The sequence below is a fragment of the Canis lupus genome, chromosome 26 (genome assembly GCF_003254725.2).
Source record: "Canis lupus dingo isolate Sandy chromosome 26, ASM325472v2, whole genome shotgun sequence".
Classification (NCBI taxonomy): domain Eukaryota; kingdom Metazoa; phylum Chordata; class Mammalia; order Carnivora; family Canidae; genus Canis; species Canis lupus.
In genome coordinates, this window is record NC_064268.1 from 8827749 (window position 1) to 8850989 (window position 23241).

At 39.5% G+C, this 23241-nt stretch overlaps 1 protein-coding gene and 1 long non-coding RNA gene across 2 annotated transcripts in view; one reads left to right on the forward strand and one right to left on the reverse strand.

Moving 5' to 3' along the window:
• Positions 1-23241, forward strand: part of LOC112676540 (uncharacterized) — a 52758-nt gene that overhangs the window by 1970 nt on the left and 27547 nt on the right. The gene's annotated exons all lie outside the window — the stretch shown is intronic.
• On the reverse strand, positions 930-22026 carry PPP1CC (protein phosphatase 1 catalytic subunit gamma). The gene is made up of 8 exons (XM_025473928.3): positions 21691-22026; positions 10688-10819; positions 9495-9725; positions 4963-5067; positions 3561-3784; positions 3218-3352; positions 2223-2283; positions 930-1322 (listed from the first exon to the last, which is right to left on the reverse strand). The coding sequence occupies exons 1-8, from the start codon at positions 21743-21745 to the stop codon at positions 1252-1254; spliced, it is 1014 nt and encodes a 337-aa protein (XP_025329713.1). The 5' UTR covers positions 21746-22026; the 3' UTR covers positions 930-1251.

Consider the following 23241-nt stretch of genomic DNA (forward strand, 5'->3'; position numbering starts at 1 on the left):
ATGTCCTAAAACAAAGGTTGATTTTGTTTCCTACTTACCTGGTGCTGTGTCCTTTCTCAAAAAATTTTAATCAAGCTACCACTTCACGTTCTATAACCTGGGTAAAGAGGCCCAATTTTATTAACTATAGAATTCTGAAATCCTAGAAGTGACACAACTGATAATGTCCAGGGCACAGACTAAGGACACATGAAATCTGCCTTTGACATAATCAAATGCTGCTCATCTTTCTTCCTATAGTTAAAGAGGTCTGGGAGAATATGATAAAGTAAAATAATACAAGTTTGGATTTGTCACAATGTGGACAATGAAAAACCCTGGCAGGTCCAACCTCTCTGGCTGACAGGAGCATGCTGGAAGGGAAGTTGTGGCCAACGCCTCAAGACCAGAGACTATTAGTGCAGATGGGAGGCTAGACCCCAGCAGCCCTGTGCTTTTCTATCAACATGCCATCACTAGTTCAAACAGTCCCTTACTAGGAGGATTTCCTCCTATTCCCCGAGGGAAACCAGGTTTTGATAGAAGAAAGTGCTTTGCAAATGACATGCTCTTTGCCCACTTTTAATGTAAGAAATTAATACGCACTTCACAAAATTGTGACACATGTAGTATGATAGAACACTGTGTTCCATACAAATTGGGGAATAGAGAACAAAGAACTGTGCATGCAAATACTGGTGGGTTGAGCCCGAAAAAGAAAGTTGTTCAAGTGAACCCAGACCAACAGATAACTATGGGTGCAGGTGACATGGCAGCTCAGCAAGCCCCACATCTCCTAAACAGCAGGGGAGGACAGCTCAATCTCATCACCCTACTTCAGAAACGTAGTTACATCCAGGTTAGACCTCCACAAACATGAGCATCCATATTATAGTCCATCTTTGGAAAACAGACTATTTGAAGGAAAACAAATCCAAATTGAAACTGTGTGGTTTCCAGAGCAATTTATTCATTAAAATCTATTCAATATGCCATCAACAGTTCTCCTGTGTGTATTGTGCTGATAAATAGACACTGAGAGGATTTAACAAGTTTGTCGTTTAATAAGTCTGAATTCATTTTCACCACATGGTATTGTACACGGTCATCTGTTGAAACAGATTTCTTTTTAACAGATCTTAGTTTAAAAAAGTCATAGATTCTGTGAGTTCTGTATAAACTGGTGGATAGTAAGTTATTTCCTTTGTTTTGACTTATAAGCCTCAACTTCACCGCAGAATAAAGAATGTAGGCCAAAGAAAGCATAATCGGTCACTCGTATAGAACAGTATTGTTTCTATAATTTGAAGCTTTCTGAATGGACGGGTTCAGGCCTGATGTAACTGTAAAAAGATTACTTAATGAATAGACTATATGGAAATTGTACAAAATGTTATTAACTTTAATCATTAATACCTTAAATAGCACTATGTTACTAATTGCTATTCAAAACCAAAAACCTGTTTTTGAATCCCTAAGAAGGTAGCATGTGTGCACAACCATGTACACAACCTTGTACTTAGGGGTGTGTCAATACATATTTCAACAGAAACTTTGGCTTTAGGAAAGAGTCACAAACATTTAAAATAATGGCTTTAATCGTCATTTTGAGTATACGGTAAGGGAAGTGTGCTTTAATTAAATATACATCATACCAGTGATGCTGGCAAGGTTGAGTTAATCCTAATGTTGATAGCTATAAAAACTAGTTTGTACATGACAAGACAATGAGAGAAAAAAGCAATCCCTTTGAAACAAAATTAAAAAAAAAAATGTTCACAGTGGTTTGTAATCAACAGTATGCACTTTATGACAATAACATGTACAGATTGAGCACCCTAGGGCTCTCTTTATATCCTAAAGAAAACGAGCATTTACATTATTCATGGGTTGAACTGAATTTTAAAAAGATCAATTGTACACTTACCCCTTAGACAGGATAAACTGTCCTGGGGTGTACAGCTTTAACACCATCATTAAAGTTGTTTGCAAAAGGAATACAGAATTAAAAAAACAAAACATTTTTTCTTGGGAGTGGAGAATCTTTCATTTGCTGTTATAACCAGCAAATGCCATTCATTAACTCAAAAAATGGAAGAGGGGACCCCACAAACACATTATTTGAGCAAGCCGACCAATACACATTACAGTTTTAAAAATGAAGGTTATATACTCTATGTTACAAGTCCCAACTAGGCAGTGTCAAAATGACATCTATTTCTTTGCTTGCTTTGTGATCATACCCCTTGGAGGTGTTACAGGTCTCGTGGCATTCGGCTTCTTTTTCTCTGCAGGCTTTAAAATCTGCAAAGATTAAAAGATAGTGCAATTTTAAGAAATAGTCTCAACCCAAAATCTTAAGATTTCTTAAATCTCACTCAAATCTTTTGTTTAGAAAGGTTTCTGATTGTTTAAAACAGACCCAAGAACTCTCAAAGTCCCACTAACATATTAACAAACCAAGCTAACATGTACACATTTTGGTAATAAATGCTATGATGAACAGATGAAATACATGGACAAATTATTTGGCCTCTGGATAAAATGACAATTTTCTGAAGTCAGATCTTGTAGTATCTCTAGAGCAGTGTTTTTCAAACCCATAGGGAGCCCTCTCACAATCGCTGGGAGTTGCAAGTTTTCCCTGATAGTTGGTAAAACAACATTTAATTGACTTCAGTGGCTTTATGATTATGATTGGGCTAGCTTGAAATTGTACAAATTTAATCATAATAAGAGAATGAGAAAAAGATTCAGACAGACTTTACATGTAAATGATACTTTTGTGCCAAGTGAGGGCCAAATAAATGATGTCACGGTGAATCAACGAGTCTTATAGAAATTACAAAGAAGTGGTGGGAAAAGAGTAATCACACAGCACATCTGGCATGTGGCAGTTAGTTCTACTCTAATTTTAGCTGAACATTACACTGACATTTTAAGTTTTAGATTTATAGTAAAAGAACTATAAGCACAAGGAGCCAATACTTTTTTTTACCCCACTTAAATAATGTAAAAACAGTTAAATTCAACATGGCAGCTAAGGTTCTCTGACAATTTCCCCCCCTCTTAAAAGGCAGTTCACTCATTACTGAATTAGAACTAACACTTGTATGGGAAAATAAAAACTTAGTCTACTCAACATAGATGAACAGTAGGCAGAAAACAGCAATTTCTAAAAAAAAGTCAGTAAAATTCAGCCTTAACAGTAGGAAACAATGTTGAAAGCATCATCTACCTGAAAAGAACACATTAGAGTTTCGTCCACACTCATCATGGCACCTGCATTGTCAAACTCTCCACAATAATTGGGTGCAGAAAACAGAGTGACCAACTGCCTCTTTGCAAAAAATTCATATCCATCTTCAACCACCTTGGAGAGAAAACGTTTTCAGTATAAGTAGGTGTAAACTGCAGGTGAGCAAAACTACTTTTCAGTTTCCCATTGAGTCTGATATCCTATAGGTCACTTGCAGAGACATTTTGTATGAATAAGCAATACCTACCCACTAAAATCAACAAGGAGAATCTGTGCTCACACACATGCTCTTAAGTGTACATGTAAAATTCAAAATCAATACCTGATGGGCTCTACATATAAGATCCAAATCATGCTTATGGAGAAATTTTGCAACCACTTCTGCACCAAATGTGAAGGACACTCCTCTGTCATTTTCACCCCAGCCTAAGACATCTTTATCGGGGTCAGACCACAAAAGATCACAAAGAAGACCTTGATCTGGTACATCAGTTGGTCGCATAATTCGCCGAATCTGCTCCATAGATTGAAGATCTGGTGATAAACCTATTAAATGGAAAAAAAAAAAAAAGAGGAAGAAAATAGAACTTTAATATTCCATTTGCTTACAGAGATACTCCATGAGTCTAACATGGAAAGCTTAAACCTATGGCTATATTTTCTTATTAAGCTTTGGTTAGAAAAACAACTTTGAAAAAGCAATGCAATTTATCATATGCACCAATCTACAAGGCACAGTATGCTTAAACGGTATATGGAATCAGTTACCTCAACATACAGAGCTCTATAAAATTAAAATCTAGTGATTTATTAGACAACCACTCCTCAACTCCTTTGATGATAATAATGAACAATTGTACATTCTAGATTGCCAACCATTTGTAATGACTGTGTGTAGAGGGTGCAGATACTCAGGTGTGATGTAGCTTTCTAGGAAATTTGTGCTGTCCAAGGACCATCAAGTCTATCAGACCAGCTCAGATGCAGCTGACTTTCATCTGAATTTAAAATCACATGCCCAGGGATGCCTGGCTGGCTCACTGGGTGGAGCATGCAACTCCTGATCTTGGTGTTTTAAGTTTGAGCCCCATGTTGGGGGTAGTTTTTACGTTAAAAAAAAAAAAAAAAAAAAAAAAAAAAAAAAAAAATCACATGCCCAGCTCTACCAAACCAGTTGAAATACAGGAGGGCAGGGATAACTGCTTTATTAAAATACATTCATTGTATTGGCTCTTTGACAGTTGTCTAATTTCTGACCACAGGCAACAAGAAATCCTTTTCGCAATTACTATCTTAATTAATTATGTCATACAAAGCACAACCACTGAGAAAAATAAAATCACTTTTAAAATCCAAGTCAGAAAAATTTCTGAAAGGAGAGGATGAAAAACAGATCAAGGAAAGTCTACTCACATTTTCAGTATTCTGGAGGATCTAGGATACAGCACATTAATTGCTCTTCATTTTATATTTAAAAACACTTTCTGCTCTATTTTCAAGTCAAACTGTTACAGAGCCTAGAATTCCCTGTAACAAATCAATTTCTTACTTTAGATTTCTATCCAAATGATCCTGGATGCACCAGAGTGGACCCATGATGTAGCACATCAATAAAAGAGAACCCTGACAGAGAAGTCATCCCAATGACAACTCATAAATGTCAAAGTGTATATACCCTTCAGAAGGGAACAAAATCTATCTGGAACTAAAATCAGCCCACATACCTCCATGACAGCAGAATATCTTCTCATCCACGATGGCTGCTATCGGTAAACAGTTAAAGCAGTCTGTGAAAGTTTTCCATAGTTTAATGTTATATCTTCTTTTACCTGTGAAAATTTCAGGGTGGTTAAAAAGAGACTGGTGTTCTGCAGGTTCATTCTCTCAGGACTTCTCCCCAAAATAAGGGGCTAATTACTTTTTAAGTAAACAAGAACTATGCTTTTATTAAAAATTCCCTGAAGGGTAGGTTTAACAGAACTAGATCTACTTTAAAATCCCATAGAGGTTTGAAATCAGAATCCCAAAGGTAATAACTAAGGATTATCATTAACCCCCAATCATCATTTGGTAGCACCAACTCTGGAATCTAAGTTGTCTGTTTTGTCTAATCTCAACCCACAGGCAATTATGAACAGCTTATGCATGTGCCATTACCATCTTCCTTCTGAGGAAGCTTCATAAAATTAACACTCATTCCATCTCCCACTATCAATAGCCCACTGGTACCAGATCAACTCCTAGACCTACACACCCTAGAAGGTACAAACGAGTATAAGGGAATATAGATTGCTTACTACAGACACTCCAGGATAACTTCCTAACCCTGCCATAAATGCTCAGAATGTCCCCCAGAAAAACAATGTTATAGGGTGGTTATATTTCCCTTACCAGCCCCTATATTCCTTGCATTCTGGAGTCATAGTGTGATTTAGACAAAAGCAGGACTCTAAGGTACTGTTTTCATTTATGTTCTGAGTTTAAAAACCTACTCATAAATTCTGGAAGCACAAATCTGTCTGAATTGGGTTGAGAACGGCCCAATTGTTGGGTGCCTTTCTCCTGTACCCTCTGTACCAGAAAAATCAAAGATCAAAGCACAATCTTCATTCCTAAATCCAAGTTTGTCCTTCGACTCCTCTCCTTTCTTATTCTAGGGACATCTACAGGTTTAAAGCTCAATCTCTTAGAAAGTCCATCAGTCCATCCTGCTGGCCCAAGCAGCAGGATCCTGAACCACACCTTCCACTCTACTGCCAATCAGCTGGGTATGGAATTTAGCACAGAGTTTGGAATGTAATACAAATTCAAAAAAAACGTGACTTCTACCTCTGTGTTGGAAGACTTCCTTTCTTACTAATAATTCGTATTTTTCTATGACTGGGTATAACTCTCACCATGGTTCACCCTGTTTTGTACTTCTTTGGAGGTCAATAATTCACTAATTCCTTATCTTTCTTCACTGGAGGGTTCTGGAAACCAAACAGCATTCCTCTCTATAAAAGGCTGAAAGGGAACCTGTACACAATCACCACCTCCAATTTTCCAACAATGATAAAATAACAAGGGTGGGCTAATCCTAACCTCCATTCATAAAAGTGATTTGGTTCCATCTCCCATTTTCCACAGAAGCTTATCTCTGGAAGACCATCCAATGGCTAAGGACTCGCTTGGATTCTTCCTTTGCCTACATGTTGCATTTGCCAGTGCTGATAAATCCTCTTCCTTCTTGAAGTCTGTCTGCTTTGCTCCCTGATTCTTTACTAATGCAATACACTCCAGCTTGTCTTGCCGATTCCTCTATCCTTATTGGCTCCTTCAACAAAAAGTAGGATTTTTCCTCCTGTTGCCTCTGAGCTTCTTTCTTTTCTTCTTTCTTTCCTTCCTTCCTTTCTCTTCCTTCCTTCCTCCCTCCCTCCCTTCCAGACACAGAGAGAGAGAGAGAGAGAGGGGGGGGGGGGCAGAGACACAGGCAGAGGGAGAAGCAGGCTCCACAGAGAACCTGACGTGGGACTCGATCCAAGGTCTCCAGGATCATGCCCTGGGCTGCAGGCGGCGCTAGGCGCTAAACTGCTGTGCCACAGAGGCTGCCCTCTGAGCTTCTTAACTAAGTCTTAGAGTCCTGCTTTCTGTACTCTCTACACTTCCTCTCCAAGGCCACTTCAGACCAGAAGGAACATCTGGCTCCAGAAAGGTTTAGTCTGGATAACTGCCAAGATCTTTTCAAACTTCCAAATCCAGGGATTCTGAGCCAGATCTCCTAATGCAGTTTCCTATTACTACAGATCAGACAGCTCTGGTTATCAGAAAAGGATAATACATATTCACATTTTTTCTAACAACAGATACTCCAGCTTTTCTAGGACTACGTTTTTGTTTTTAAAGATTTTATTCATTTGACAAAGAGAATGCGACGCCTGTGCACACATAAGCAGGGGAAGGAACAGCAGAGGGAGAAACAGGCTCTCCAACAAGCAGGGAACCTAACGCAGGGCTCAATCCCAGGACTGTGGCACATGACCCAAGCTGAAGGCAGACACTTAAGTGCCCCCCAGGACTGCACTCTTTATATAAAGTTAGGGTGGGGGCAGAGAGAGAAACTGTAGTACAGAAGAGTGCGTGTTATACTTGTGAAATAAGCTTATCACTTAAAGCAGTGGTTTTAAATTGTTCCATGAAAATCTACATTTTAATAAAGCTTTTCATTAGAACTTAAAATTTTAATTATCAACAGTTTTTTTGAAGTCTGTAAGCCATTAATTGAAAGCCATTTCTGTCAAGATGCCTTTCTGCCCACAAGTAGATTGTATGGCAAGTTATACCTGCCTGATGGGGGTGAAGGGAGCTTGAGCAGAAGGTTAATCAGTAAGTCTTGATGACCAAACAAGAACCAATGCTGACCATCTAAAATAATTTTTAAAGTTTCCTGCATTAAAAAAAAAAAAAAAAGTTTCCTGCATTAAAAAGAAGCTGAATACAATGTCTTGAATATCCTCACACTTGGATATATGTCACAACAAAGAGATCATCTGGATTTGAGTTTCATCAATGAAAACATCAACGTACTTGCTAAACAGTGTATAAAAGGAATCTGCTCTAAAAAGTAGCATCTATAGCAAGTATCCAAAACACAATTTATAGGGGTACCTGGGTGGCTCAGTGGTTGAGGATCTGCCTTCAGTTCAGGTCGTGATCCCGGTATCCTGGGATCGAGTCCCACATCAGGTTCCCTACAGGGAGCCTGCTTCTCCCTCTACCTATGTCTCTGCCACTCTGTGTCTCTCATGAGTAAATAAATCTTAACCCCCCCCCACACACACACACAATTTATAAAACTTGTTGCCTCTCATTTCACTACCTTAGGAGTAATAACTGCTTTACTGGTACTTCTGATAGACTCATTGTCAAAAATCAAATCTTCCTTGAGGCACCTGGCTGGCTCAGTTGGTAGAACATCTGACTCTTGATCTTGGGGTGGTGAGTTCAAGCCCCACATTGTGTACGGGGATTACTTAAAAACAACAACAACAACAAAAAAAACCTTTCTGGCCACAGACTCAATTGCCCTAGTCAGTTCAGAACCCATCAGATTTTTCTTTGGTGATCCCTTCCCATCTCATCTTACCAGCTGGGTGTTAGGGCCTTAGACAAGGCAAACATACAACTGGCAGAGGGTGAGATTAAGAGAGTGAAGTCTAGAAATATAATCTTTCTAGTAGTGCATGTCTAACAAATGATCTAGCTGAACACATCTATATGGAACAGAGATGGAAAAACAGCACACTACAGGTTATGACTATAGTCTAGGGGAGGACCACAGGGACAATTCTTAACTGGTCTTATTATCATCACTGGCAAATGCAGTAGCTTGAATGAATTCCTTAACCACCTCTCTCCCCCCAGCCCAAAGCTCCTCCTAGCAGAAATGGTAAGCACAAAAGAAGGGTAAGGGTAAGGACTCAAACCCTTTTCTTTAAACATTTTATACTTATTAAACAACACTACAAAAACAAAATTCCACCTAAACTGGTAATTTTTAAAGCTTTAAGAATCTTCAGCTTTTTTTGTCAACTACCAACCCAAAGTGCACAACAATCCAAAATGGGTTGTAATATGTATAAAATAGTATACAAATGATTTTTTCGTTTTATAATTTTGCTTTCTCCTTTCAGCACATTTTAGGATAGTAACTGCTGTTTGTCCTGGGTACACATGTGCCAGAAGGAAAAACAAAAACAAAACAAATCACAAAATTTAAAAACCAGTTATTTATATATTTCCAGATATCATTTACATGAAATTACCTAGAAATCTACAGACAGAAAACAGGTTAGTGTTTGCCTGGGACTGTGGTGATAGTTGCACAACCCCATGAATTTACTAAAAATCACTGAACTGTACACTTAGACAGATTTTATGGAATGAAATTATATCTCAATAAAGTTGTTAAAAACAGATTTGGACAGGTTCTCAGAGTTGTACTAAAAATTAGTTCAACAAAGATATTAAAGAAGCCACCACTGCAATCATTACTTCTTAATCAAATAGTCACATCATAAAAGAAACTAGGGCATTATTATATATACCGCAGTGGCAGTGTTATTTTTCTAACCTAAGAAAAAACAAGTTTATGAAATAGAAAACGACAGATTAAACATTTTATCTAAATGCTCATGTATCCTAACAAAATATTTGCCGTTTTACGATCAAGTATTTCAGTTTGAGGAAATCTTCCTTAGATGTAGAAAGTACTTACATTCATCGTAAAATCCATAAATTCTATTGATGCTGGCACATTCATGGTTTCCTCTGAGAAGAAAAAAATTCTCGGGATATTTGATTTTGTAAGCCAGTAAGAGGCAGATAGTCTCCAATGACTGCTTCCCCCTGTCCACATAGTCCCCAAGAAACAGGTAGTTGCTTTCTGGCGGGAAACCACCGTACTCGAAAAGTCGAAGCAAATCATAGTATTGCCCATGGATATCACCTAGAAGCAAGAGTTCTGTTACACAGTGCCCTCATACTATTGTTTAATCCACCAAAAAAATTTTGGAAACATTTTTTAAACATACACTGCATAACGGGATTGACCTCTAATAATGAAGAGTTAAATTTGACAGCTAACACTAATTTCCAATCTTCTATCATATTTTAGTTCAATTCAGCTTAATAACAATTTTAAGCATATGTTTATGTCCAGAATCTCACAGACAACTCAGTTAATTAAGAATTAATTTTGTGGAAAGGATTATTAATGCCCAGGTAGGCCTTCTTGCTAAGTAACATGGCTTTCCTTTCAGGTTGGTTGTTCAATATCAGATCTCTGGCAGCTCAGTCTGCAGGTTCTGTGTCAGTAGAACTGCTGCACTGCTAGTGTGACCCAGACCTGTGTGAACAAAGGTACACACACCACACGCCCAAATTCATTCAGCTCTCAATATCTCCCTGCTACATAATGCCATAGAGTTTACTTTAAAAATAAACATATAAATGTTATCAATATAGTCAAATATGCTAAAATATTTAGCATTACTCAGATGAATTTCAGTTTTTATACAGATTATCTCTATCATGTAGAAACAGACTACAAAACAGTATCAAAGGAGGTCTATTTTTTAAGCATAATGTTTTGCTTTAAGTGTAAATGTAATTCACATATATTTATATAGTTCAGACCTTTTATTAGCTCTCCATTCGGTGTCGTTTCTTTCTGATGCAATGTTTAAATTACTTTAGTGAAATAGTTTTTAGAAAATCTGAAGCACATCTAAGTAAACTAAGTCCATTAGAAATATTTATTCTAAAGTTAAAATTATTTAATTTTAAGTAGTCCCAGGTTATTCATAAATAGCAAACAATTCTGCTGGCTAATACAAGGACATCTATATATCCTCAAGTCACTCAATCAATTGCGTAACCAAAGGCAACTGTTCATGTGCCAAAACCTACCACATATTTTGAGTGGTGCTTCAAGTTCTAGTAGGATAGGCTGACTGAGAAAGATCTCTCGGGACTTTAAGCACAGTCCTCGGATTTCATTTTCCTGTAGCTGGACATTCTTACCAGGCTTGGACCCTCTCACTGTAGGGAGAAAAACTCCAGTTAGTCAAATGAAGTCAAGATACAATTTAACATAAAAATTATCTGAAAAGGCACAAGTTTTAATAAGGAGGAGGCAAAAACAGTTTAACCGGCCTGACTTTATTTTTGTAACACTTCTAAAGAATATGGTTTGTTTGTTTGTTTGTTTGTTTATTTATTTATTTATGATAGTCACAGAGAGAGAGAGAGAGAGAGAGAGAGGCAGAGACACAGGCAGAGGGAGAAGCAGGCTCCATGCACCGGGAGCCTGATGTGGGATTCGATCCCGGTTCTCCAGGATCGCGCCCTGGGCCAAAGGCAGGCGCTAAACCGCTGCGCCACCCAGGGATCCCAAGAATATGGTTTTAATGCCTAATTATAATTGTAAAATCTTAGATAGGATTTTATTTAGTTGCATCTTCTATAACAAATTAAGACTTCTTACAGTATCCTGAACAAAGGGCCACACACTGTGTATGAATATTGTTAGAAAGGCATTCTTTTGCTACTTGCTGAAATCAGACCTGCTGCGGCACAGCCCAAGGCCTCAGTTTTGCATCCAAGCCACACAATCGGCCTTGTTCACCTATAGCCTGCCCACCAGACCCTCTCTTTCTGCCCCCAATCTTGTCTACTCTTCTCCAGCCTTACAAATGAATTAGTAGGGGGATCCCTAAGTGGCTCCGCAGTTTGGCGCCTGCCTTTGGCCCAGGGCGCGATCCTGAAGTCCCGGGATCAAGTCCCACATCGGGCTCCCTGCATGGAGCCTGCTTCTCCCTCCTCCTGTGTCTCTGCCTCTCTCTCTGCCTATCATAAATCAATCAATCAATCAATCAATCTTTAAAAAAATAAATGAATTAGTAATTGTAGAATAGATTTCAGAGATTGTCATGTTACTGAGTTGATTCTATGGATTCTTGTTTTAAAATGTGAGATTGCGGGATGCCTGGGTGGCTCAGCAGTTGAGCATCTGCCTTTGGCTCAGGACATGATCCCGGAGTTCCCGGATCGAGTCCCACACTGGGCTCCTGCATGAAGTCTGCTTCTCCTCCTTCTGCCTTTTTCTCTTATGAAAAACAAACAAAGAAAGACTGGAAGAACACCTGGATGACTCGGTTAAGTGTCAACAATTAAAAAAAAAAAAAGACTATTTATTTATTCATGAGAGAAACAGAGGCAGAGGTGCAGAAACATGGAGAATCAGGTTCCTCACAGGGAGCCCGATGTGGGACCTGATCCCAGGACCCCGGGATCACGCCCTGAGCTGAAGGCAGAGCTCAACTGCTAAGCCACCCAGGTGTTCCTAAGTGTCTGACTCTTGATTTCAGCTCAGGTTGTGATCTCAGGGTCATGTGATTGAGCTCCGGGCTCAGTGCAGAGTCTGCCTAAGATTCTCTCTTCCTCTCCCTCTGCCCACCCCCCCGCCATGTGTGTATCTTCTAAAAAAAATTTAATAAAAAATAAAAAAGATTGAATGCTCAGAACCTTCCCCCGACCAGTGTTTTTCAGAGGATGATTGGTATTTCAAGAGTTCTCTGAAAAAATTTAAGTGTTGTTTGCATTTTATTGAAACACACTTTAGGCTCATTGTACATACTGTACATGTTTGCTCTGCAATCTCTGCGATTGCATCTGTGAATACGATTATGCCTTTAGAGGGCAAAGGATGTCAGTGAGTGCTATAAGAAAGGTTTCTTAGTAATCTGAACAGATACAAAACAAAACAAGAAATAGAATAAATAAATATTGGTACAGCACTAGGTGTTGCCCACATCCGACCACGCTTGAGGTCTACTCCCCATCAAAGTAAAGCACTCCAGCCCTGTAACAGTTCATTTATCAGCAGGTAGGCAGGAAATGAAATTTTCTTTCTTTTCTTTCTTTTCTTTCTTTCTTCTTTCTTTCTTTCTTTCTTTCTTTCTTTCTTTCTTTCTTTCTTTCTTTCTCTTTCTTTCTTAAGGTTTTATTTATTCTGAGAAAGAGCGAGAGCGTGCGAATGAACAAGCAGGGGGAGTGGCAGGGGCATGCTCCTCGAGGAGGGAGAAGCAGGCTCCCAGAGGAGCAGGGAGACAGATGTGGAGCTCGATCCCAGACTCTGGATCATGACCTGAGCCTAAGGGAGATACTCAACCAACTGAGCCACTCAGGTGTCCCAAAATGAAACGTTCTGTTTTGATTCCAGTTGTAGCAGATTAGACAGTCACTAAGTACTGCTTAAATAGCACTGAATTGCTAATATCTTAGCTTTACAGTTATGAGGTGGTCTGCTTGATGGTAAGGTATGGTTAAATACAGGCAGTGATTATCTTCAACTTGTAATCAGTCTTACTTCTCATTCTGTATAAAAGATTTATAAAAGCAGACATTCTATGAATTAGAACTGAAGCAAAAACATAGGACCAGACTAAATATAGAATGTTAGGTTCTAACATCCTTCCATCATGAAACCTAATATAAAATGATTCTGTTTCAACAAAACCACAAAATCTATCAGATTAAATTATTGTTGATAATTTAAATTTTATCAGTTTGGGAGGCTTTATATTTAACTTACAAAATCATTCAGCTTAATAACTAAACAAATTCAAAGCAGTAAGTTTAACTGGTTTGTATCTAGCTTTGTTCTGTAAAAATCTTATTTTACAGAGTGATAAAAATTACAAATAAAAAACCTGATGCTTGTTGATAATTTTTCCTATTAAAAATGGCTGTGTCCATTTACTGTCTAAGGCAAAGTCATTCTTCAGCCTGAATAGCCACCAAAACCCTGAGTTCTCTGAAGAAAACTGCTTTGTTTTTTGAGATTGTTTTGTTTTTTAAGATTTTATTTATTCATGAGAGACACAGGGGCAGAGACATACATAGGCAGGCTCCTCATCGGGAGCCTGATAGGGGACTTGATCCCAGGATCATGATCTGAGCTGAAGGCAGATGCTCAACCACTGAGCCACCCAGGTGCCCCAAGAAAAAGGTTTTGAACAGAAACCGAACACTATGTATCCTTCAATGAAAGACAATAAGCAAGAAAAGATGACAGGAGGAAAGGGCCAAACTCCTGAAGCACATAATAAAGAGAAAATGTTGAGAGAGCAGTGGAACTGGGAGCCAGCCCCAAGTTTCTGTACTGGTTTTATAGTCTTGAGCAAATCACTACTTTGGACCCCAAAATATGTAACTAAACTATCATCAATCTCCTTCGAATCAAAATATTATGAAATGAGAAGCAACAAAGATGAAAGCAAAGTAATGATAATTTTTGAGGGAAGATATGAAACACACATCTATAATACTACAGAGCAACTGAGCAATAAAAAAATGTTTTTTCCAGAACCACAGTAATTTTGTCTCCTAACACACAGCAGAGAATTCAAGAAACACTCCTGTCAGAAAAGACAGTAGGATTCCTGCTTCACTGGCCAGAAAACCCCAATCATTAGCAATTATACCACAAGCTTGGGCAGACTGCCCAGCAGGAAACTTTATTTTTGGCTAGGAGGGGACTCCTAGAAGCTTCTGGTTTTCAATCTCAATCTTTCTCAGCAGAGCCCCAAACTTGTGAATGAATAGTCCACTTTAAGTCTTTTAGGAGAGTATACAATAATTAATCTACACCTATATGTAACAAAGGCTGTACTTTTTATATGAATGCTATATTAAATCAATGCCATCAGATTAAATCAATGTTGCTAATATAAATTTTACCGGTTTTGGAGGTTTCCCACTACCACCTTTAGACAATAGTTTGTGATAGTTTTCTTATTTTGTTTTCCTGTTGGTCCTCTGGAGTGTACAGGTAAGTTAAAAAGCAATATTGCTAACAAAAATTATTCTTAATGTGCAATAAGGATTAAATGCGGTTTTTCTAGAACAAATCAAGATTTTGTACCTGAGGAACAGTGCTCATTAAATACAAAGCTTCTTAAATTCCCTACAATTAGCTCAAGCAATAAAATTATGAAAACAGACACCACCAACACCATCATCTACCAATTGGCAAATACCTGCTCATCCTTCAAGACTGCTTATATATTACTTTGCCCCGCAGAGCCTCTCCTATAAGCTTACTTTATGCTTTCTGAAATGCTTTCACAACACCTGGAAACTACTCAGGGCACACATACTTTGTATTGTAAATGCCATTTTGCTTCCACCTATTCATCTGGACGCTCTGGTAGACTAAGTAAAACCCAAGACTACATGACTGGCTCTGCAGTGTACATGTCCTTGGCCATTATGTGGCAGATGCTCAAAACTTGTTGTGTGAATGAAATCTGGATAAATCTCCAAGTACTGATGACTTGTGATATTAGAATTAAACATGTATTCTGGACTACATACTTTTAATTAGCAAAAAACCGGTGTCTGTGCTTTAAAATTAAAAAAAAAAAAAAAACAATAGTGTCATTTTCCTATCAGCCTTTAATAGAGCATTTTTCTAGTTGCAAAAATTTAGGACTAATCTTAAATTTCAAGTTGAAGATGATTTGGCTAACAATTAGAAGATTTCATAATGGGTATTAGCAGCCCCAAAACACTAGATATTTCGTAAAAATGGCCATATTGGCCAATAGCACATAAATCTACTTCACTATTTTCAACGTTCCATCCAATAGAATTACTTACAAGTTGTAGCTAACATTTATCAAGCACTCATCATGTGCTGGGCACTGCACTAGAGGGTTTTACATTGCCACTTAATCCTCACAACAATCCTATGAAGTTAGGCTCTGTCACTTCTGTTACAATCTGGGAGAGGTTCAGTGACTTGGTCCAAGGTCACAGAGCTTATAAGGACACCAGGCCCCACCGAACTAGGTCTAGTGGTGCTTCCACTATACTATTACCCTCCCAGCTAAGGATTTGTTCTTTACCAAAATCCTAATATATGGTCATTGCTTCCTAAGAAAATTCTGAGACAGGATAGAAAATCACAAAGCATCCTTACCAATGAGAAGCATTAAATCAGAACTAAATTAGGCAATCTGTTTAAGACTGTCAATACTTATTAACCATGCTTCAAACATTGAACAGAATAGTTGCAGAGTATCTACTATGTGCCAGACCCTCTGGACGCTGGTGATACCCTGGTAAACAAAATGGACAAGAATCTTGTCCTTTTCTTGTGGAAGACACAGAAAATTAAGAATAGGTAACTGCAGCTTGTTACAAATGCTTGACTACAACTATCCTTCCATCAAGATTATAAAACTAAAAGTTCACCTTAAGGGGATCTTCAATACCATTAAAAAGACAGAGGCTTTTATTTTTTATTTTTATTTTTTTTTAAGACAGAGGCTTTTAAAATAAAAACATCTCCATTTTATCACTAGTAGCTACAAAGAAAATTACAGTGTAGCTCTACTCAATAAACATTAGTCAATACTTACCTTGAGGTTTAAAGCCCTCCCTGTGGTTCTGTGTGCAACGGGAGAAACATGCACACAAAGGAGACCCTTAGTGGGAAATTCAAGAGTGGTCACATGTTACCTTCCTAATTAGTAGCTGCGCTAGTTCAAATTGTAAATATGAAGTTCTTTCAACAATTGCCAAAGGAATCCAAAATATTTCGACAAGAAAGAATTCCATTTTCCAGATGGAAGTGTTTCTCATAAATCCAGTTGTTAGGCATTGCATGGAAATCAGTAGGCACTGTAAACGTGTAGGTTAGTGATCAAGACATTCATATACCAATTTAGAACTTTACGACTTTTGAGTAAAAACCTTTATCTGACTAGAAAGATTCAGAAAAGTGAATTATAGCTGTTAACAGCAAAGGCTGTTCTGTAGAAACTTATTTATCTGGCAAATCATGAACACGAGCACATGATAGAAGCTTCCAGTCAATTTATCAAAAACAAACTGACAAAAAGTTGAAATAATAAAAGAATATTTTCAGTGATTATTTGCAATGCCAGTTTTTTCTCATAAGCAACACTAACTTTTCTGACAGCCTGGCCAAAAGCAAAACAAATGAAAACTATGCAAGGAAATAAGACTTTGGGATTATTTATGAATAATAAAAAAGTATTCTTCTTGCTCCTTAATTAAAAGTTCCTTAATTGTTAGAAGAAAGTCTTATTAAAGGAACAGTACACACAAAAAGAAAAGTTCCAGATGAATTATAATGAGATTTTAGAATCTAAAAATGGCACAACCAGCGTAAAAATAAGCCAACAAAGACTTTGCAGTTTTAGGATAATCTTATTAAAGTAGGTGGTAATCTTCAGACTACTGCACACCATATTCATTTCAGTGACAGAATCAATAAATAACCTTCCAATATATGACAGATTTTGGAAGACCTCAAACCAAGACAAACAGTGAATACCTGCAGCATTAAATCTTTTCCACAAACAACTGAGTTCTTTTCTACAAAAAATATAAACCACAAAAATGTTATCAAGAATCATATGGTTTCACTGTAAAGTTATCAGCAGGAAGACTTCCCACTTTGAGAGCATCTGAATTGTTTCCTCGCCACACACTCCCTCATTCTTGACTTTACTAACTGCTGGTGCTATACTTTGTGCATTTTTTTATTGAAGTATGGGTGACACACAATGTTACAATGGTATATACTTTGGACATTTAGAGGCGATAGCAATTTTCTCAAGACAAATATTCAGGATGTAGTTAGAAAACACTATCTCCTGCTCTCCAAGTACCTGGAGTTTTCTACACCTACTGTGAAACCAGTTTATTGCAAAATGTTTCTTTTCTATTCTAACAACCCATTTTGATAAAATACCACTGAAGAGACCTGAGGTCTGACCCTTCATTTTAAGAGTAATTTTCATTTTCGTAAGGCTTAATATCAGTTGACACTCATTCTGGGCGCCAGCAAACCCTAGAGTAGTGGAGACACTGGAGGTTTCAGGTAAATAATTAAGACCTATAAGTAAATCATCTGTTCTTACATGCTCTGGATACAGGAGTCTGATCCTAAAACTCAGTAATTCATCCCAGAATTCCATTAACTCCAAAAATATAAAATCCTTCCCTATTCATCTTGAATGAGACTTCCAGTTTTAAAGCAATTCACATCAGAATAAGGTCTCCTTCCCATTTCAATCTTTAATGTCTTCTAATTGCCCTCATTGTAAATGAAGTTAATGTGAAGTGGGTATAAAATCATTATCAATCCCTGCCCTGCTTCAGGATCAGTAATCCTTACCTACCTCAAGTACACTGACAGGCACAGGCACATAATTTGCAGAACAGGTCGAAGATTATAGGACTGCAGTCTCAAAGCCATAAAACGATTTCACCAACCAACCTCTACTTTGACAACAGATTACTAATGCTTGACCCAGCACTGCCTCTATTTCACCAGCTGGGGAGAAGGAAAGCCTGGCCTCTGCTCTCCTGGCTTACATTTCCTCAAGCACATGATGACACAAGCCACCAACCTGTTAGATTTCACTGACGCCCCTGCTACTGACAAACAAGGGGGCACTTCAGGCATAAGGAGAGTAATCCTTTCCACGCTGTGGTTTAGGATTAGTGCAAGCTGCAGATCATGTCTCTCTTAGGAAAAGAGGATGAGGCCTACTACTGATATGCTGCAAGGGGAGGAAAGAGCAGGAGGCATTGAAACACAGACTTCTTGTAAATAAGGAAATTAGTAACATAAGCTTTGACATTACTGTCTTTATCAACAAAATGTCCTATGATAATTGCTCAAGAAAAGCCTAATTGTCAAAATTATCTGACCTATTAAAAAATCATTTCAGAAGTCTTATTAGAAAAGATTACTTTTGTTTTCTTTGATCAGATTTTTATCAATGCTTGTTGTTTTGCCATCATGCTTGTCCTTTGTATGATCTTCAAGACCAGGCACTGCTGCTTTTTTAACATTAGAATATAAATGTTTCATATTACACTAAAAAGCTAAATACATGGGTCACTTAATTTTATAGTTTCGAAGTATCTGAACACTATTTTCAGATGAACTCTTACACAGAGGATTAAGGTAGGAAATGCTTTCTGAGGGCCAAGGCAGAAGTCACATTTAAATCACTGAGGTAAGGAGAACAATTATGCAGAGCCTGACAAGGTCTTGCAGTTTGACAATGGTCATCTTCAGAGCAAAGATGCTTTTTGCAAATCAGGAAGTGAAATAAGTTACACTGCCTGCTGTGCAAGAAAAGTACTAGCCATCTCTCTGAGTCAGGTCACTTACAAAGTCAAAAACTGCCCTCTCACTTTTCTCCAACACGGTAGGAATATCAGACCAAATCAACAGCAGGCTTATTTTCTCTCAAAATCTCCCAACTTTAATAGTATAGTTATTAAATAAATGAACATTAGTTAAACTGAGTTTCAAGTTTTATCATCAGTGAGGCAGAGCTTGGATAAAACTTCCAAGGTGGGTCACCTAAGTGACCTATATAATCTTCACTTAAAAACAAAAAAAAACAAAAAACAAAAAAAACTTCACTTAAGAAAAAACTACTTAAGTTTAGAGTAGCAAAGAATTTCATAGCTACATTCCAAATCAACACACTGTTAATTTCTTAAGACCTCACTGAATTGCCTTTTTGGTACTGTTACCAAGCCACTTTTCAACTAAGCTTGTACAGTCTTAAAAGACCATTCTGAACATACAAAAAAGATCACAAAACTCATATGCCATTTTGATATACTTACATTTTAATTAAAATTCTTAGGGAAAAACATTTTGGGGGTATTTAAAATCACAAAATTTATTATCAACATCTTCTAACATGGATGTGTGTGTGTCCCCTCAATGGATCATCTTCAACCATTTCTCTGCCAAATTAACATTGATGAGAAAAAAGCAAATCTGAAGTATACAGTATTGTGCAGTAAGCCCATTCTGGAGGCATTAAAATGCCATGCTTTATTAATTTCAATGAAAAATGAAATATAAAAGAAAAATTCTAGTTTTCAAGTGCAACCGAACACATAAAGAGGAACTATTAAGAAATGATTAATCTCATTTTAGATGATTCATCAAGGTAAATCTCTTAGCATGATTTAAAAAGTAAGATTAAAATGAACAAATCTGTTATGTGAATGCAGAGTTATGGGCAACACAGTAAAGTTAATAAGACTTAGTTTTAAAGTTCTGATTATTCAAATAAAGTTCTGATTATTCTAAACACAGATTCCAATTTTTTGTTTCCTTAGTGAAATAAAGCTCATCTAATCTACCCATATATATCCCTGCACAGATATGCAAAAGTTAAAGCTTTTCATACCAAAATATTTAAGAGAAAGGTCCTTTCTTAGTGCAAACTGGTTTAATCGGTTTCTGGCTGGCTATGGCCTCATATAAATCAAAGGACCGTATTGACTATCATGAAAAATATAGTTCTTATAATAAATGCCAAGTACTGAATGAGTGACAAGGCTTTCAACCCACAAATGCCACCGACATTTCAAGAGCATTTCAGACTTTAGACATTCAATGGGGTTTTCCTTTAAGAAAATATAAAAGTAAAAAATCTCAGCATGGATTAAGATATTTTCACGAGTTTCATCTTAATGACTTAATTATAAAAATCTGCAAATTCTAGTACCAGAGCTTCCCCAACTGTTCTTGCTCTGGACTCCATCTCTCAAGCATTTACAGTACAGTATTTTAGGGGAGAATTAAGGCAAAAAGCAGTTAAAACTCAGCCAAATCTACATTATCCAGCGCCCAAATCAAGAGATTTGAATTCTTCCAAAGTTTCAGAAAAAGACATTAGCAATAGTAGACAGGCTTGGGAATTCAGGTGGGCGTGGGGGGGGGCGAGGGGAGGTTCACTTCAGCGACCCTTTTTAAAATCCAAACTTCATCTGTATCCCACATCAATACGAATCAATTGTCAGGCACCTCAGGAGTCTAAGGGCAGCTAAAATTAAAGTTTTTTTTGTTTTTTGTTTTTTTTAACCTGTTTAACCTCCTTCCTTCAAACATTAAGGTGTCTTGAACGTAGCAAGTTCTAGCTCCCGGCAGCCTGGGTTTGAAACCTCTCACTAATGTGTGACCTTGGTCAAGTGCCTTAACCTCTCAGTTCCTTCCAAAAAACGGGGGGAAAAAAACAAAAGCACCCACCGCTCAAGGTTGTTGGGAGAATTTATGAACTGTGTGTAAACCGCTCTAAGAATGTCTGACACAGAGCGCTTTAGAAACGCTATTCCTATAAATGTAATTATGAGATGCACCCGAAGCGCTTAATAAAGAGCCTGGCATATTGGAAAGATAACGAAACTGTCATCATCGCTGGTTTCACATTCAGTGGCACGTTTAGAAAAGAGCGCTGAGACCTCTTCGAGAGAAGGATAACTTAAGGGGAGTATTTGGGAAGGCAGGAGGGGGTCGGTTCCGACGTCCTCGGGGGTTATCAATGTTCGTCATCAAGTAACAAGCAATTGGTCCTCCGACCCCAGCCCCACACAAGAAAAAAAGCAAGACCGGACATTAGTCCCCAAAGCCGGTGGAACTCTCAGCCCCATCAAATTGGTTTCCGGGAGGCCGGGTACCAGAAAGTAAGGAACACGCCGTCCTGCAGGTGGGACCAGGGCCCCCAGCCTTCTCTCTCCTCCGAAGACTGGTCCCATTTGCGGGGCGCAAAGGGGTACGGACCGGAAACGTGGGGGTGGGGAGCGGAGTTTTCAAATCTCCGGGAGGAAGGCTGCACCTCCGAGCAATGGCTGAGCGGAGCCGGCGGGATCCGCGGGTTGGGCCAAGTACGGGACCCCAGCCGGCCTCCCTCCGGCTGCAGCCCCCGGCCCCACGAGTCGACCGGCGGGGCTCGCTCCCCTCGGCGCTGCCAGCCCAACCAGCCTCCCAACTCGCCCCTCCCCCGCGAGCCCCCGGGGCGCCCGCCACCCCTCAGCCCGTCCGCCGACCCCTTCACCTTCCAGCAGCCGTTGGATGATGCTGTCGATGTTGAGTTTATCTATATCCGCCATCGCCTTCCACCGCCGACCCTCCCGCAGCGGCGCCGCCGCCGGCTCGCGCCCGGGACTCACACCTCCTTTCCCACGCCACGAGCACAGAGGCGGTGGTGGCGGCGGTGGCAGCAGCCGCGGCGGGTCCCCCCCAACCGCCCCGCTCCCTGCTTCCTCCTTCTCTCCCCACTGGAACCACGAGAAGAACAAAATGGCCGCCGACTCCTTAGCCAGTCTCGGTCGGCGCACGGATGCGCGCGGGGGAGTGCAGCGGCCCGGCCGGGACTTCTTTATGGGCCATAGGGCGCGCGGGAGGGGGCGGGACCAGAGCGCGAGCAGGGGGCGGGGCCAGATCGCGGGCGGCGGGGTGGGGGGAGGAGACGGTTGAGCGTAGCTGCGCTCGCGCGTGGGATCCCTCCGCCAAACGGGCCGAGCAAATAGGCCCTCTGGCGGGAGCGGGAGCTGCAAAGTTGCACTCGGGAGTTGGAGCTGAGGTGGCAGATGCATCTGGACGCTCTTGGGATTGCAGCCTCCACCGGAGACTGTCCTTGAGGCCGGATGTTTACAGACTGGGCCATGTGAAAGCCCACCGGGAAAATTCGGGGGTCCTGGAATTTACCCCCTAAGATAAATCTGGGGTAGAGGTGGAGACAGTATTAAAGTGAAGTAGGTTGACTTATTTTGGGTTCAGATTTGATGGAATTGGGGGACAGGGAAAGGTTTACTTTGTCCCTAATTTAAAAAGTCGTCTCCCTGGTAAATCAAGAGGCTCACAGTTATTCATTCTGAGTGGTGGGATTATGGGTATGTATAAATATTTGTGTGTGTGTGTTTGTGTCTGTGTGTGTGTGTGTGTGTGCGCGCGCGCGCTCTGTAACTTTTGCATTTGGGGGAAATTTTTTTTAATCCACTCAAAATTTTTTCATTATTTCTATCTTTGGATTATCTTTCTTGAACTCGGCAAGTTATATAATCATCGGAACAGTTACCCTGATTCCAGCCAGAACGACGGTGAACGACGTGTGCAAGCAGATAAAGGGAAAATTTGCAGATTTCGCGCCTTGGAGCTCGAGGCCAGAAGAGAGGAGGGAGTTTGCAGGGGCCCCCGGCAGTGCGGGTAGTGCAGGCAATCCTGGCTTCTGCAGACATCCTAGGAAACTTAGGCCGGTTCCCCAAGGCTTCCCAGTCTCTCTAAGTGCATCCCTCTCCAGGAAGCCACCTCAGGGGGCTACGCGTTGCTTTTAGCTGGGTTTGGAAGTGCAGCCCACATTCAGCAAAACATCTGCTCCCTTTCCTGACCTTTACATTTGTCTGTTTTCTCCTGCAGCGTTTTAGTTTGCAAAGCCCTTTCTCAACCCCCGAGAAATTAATTTTGTTTCTCAAGGCACGCAGGATGCATGTCCCATCTCCAAATGCCATGGAGGTAATTGCACCAATCCGGGGAATCAATCCTCGGTAAGAGTGTCCTCTCTGGGGCCGCTCCTTGCATGTGTTTCCCTTGCTGGCAGGAGGGTTTG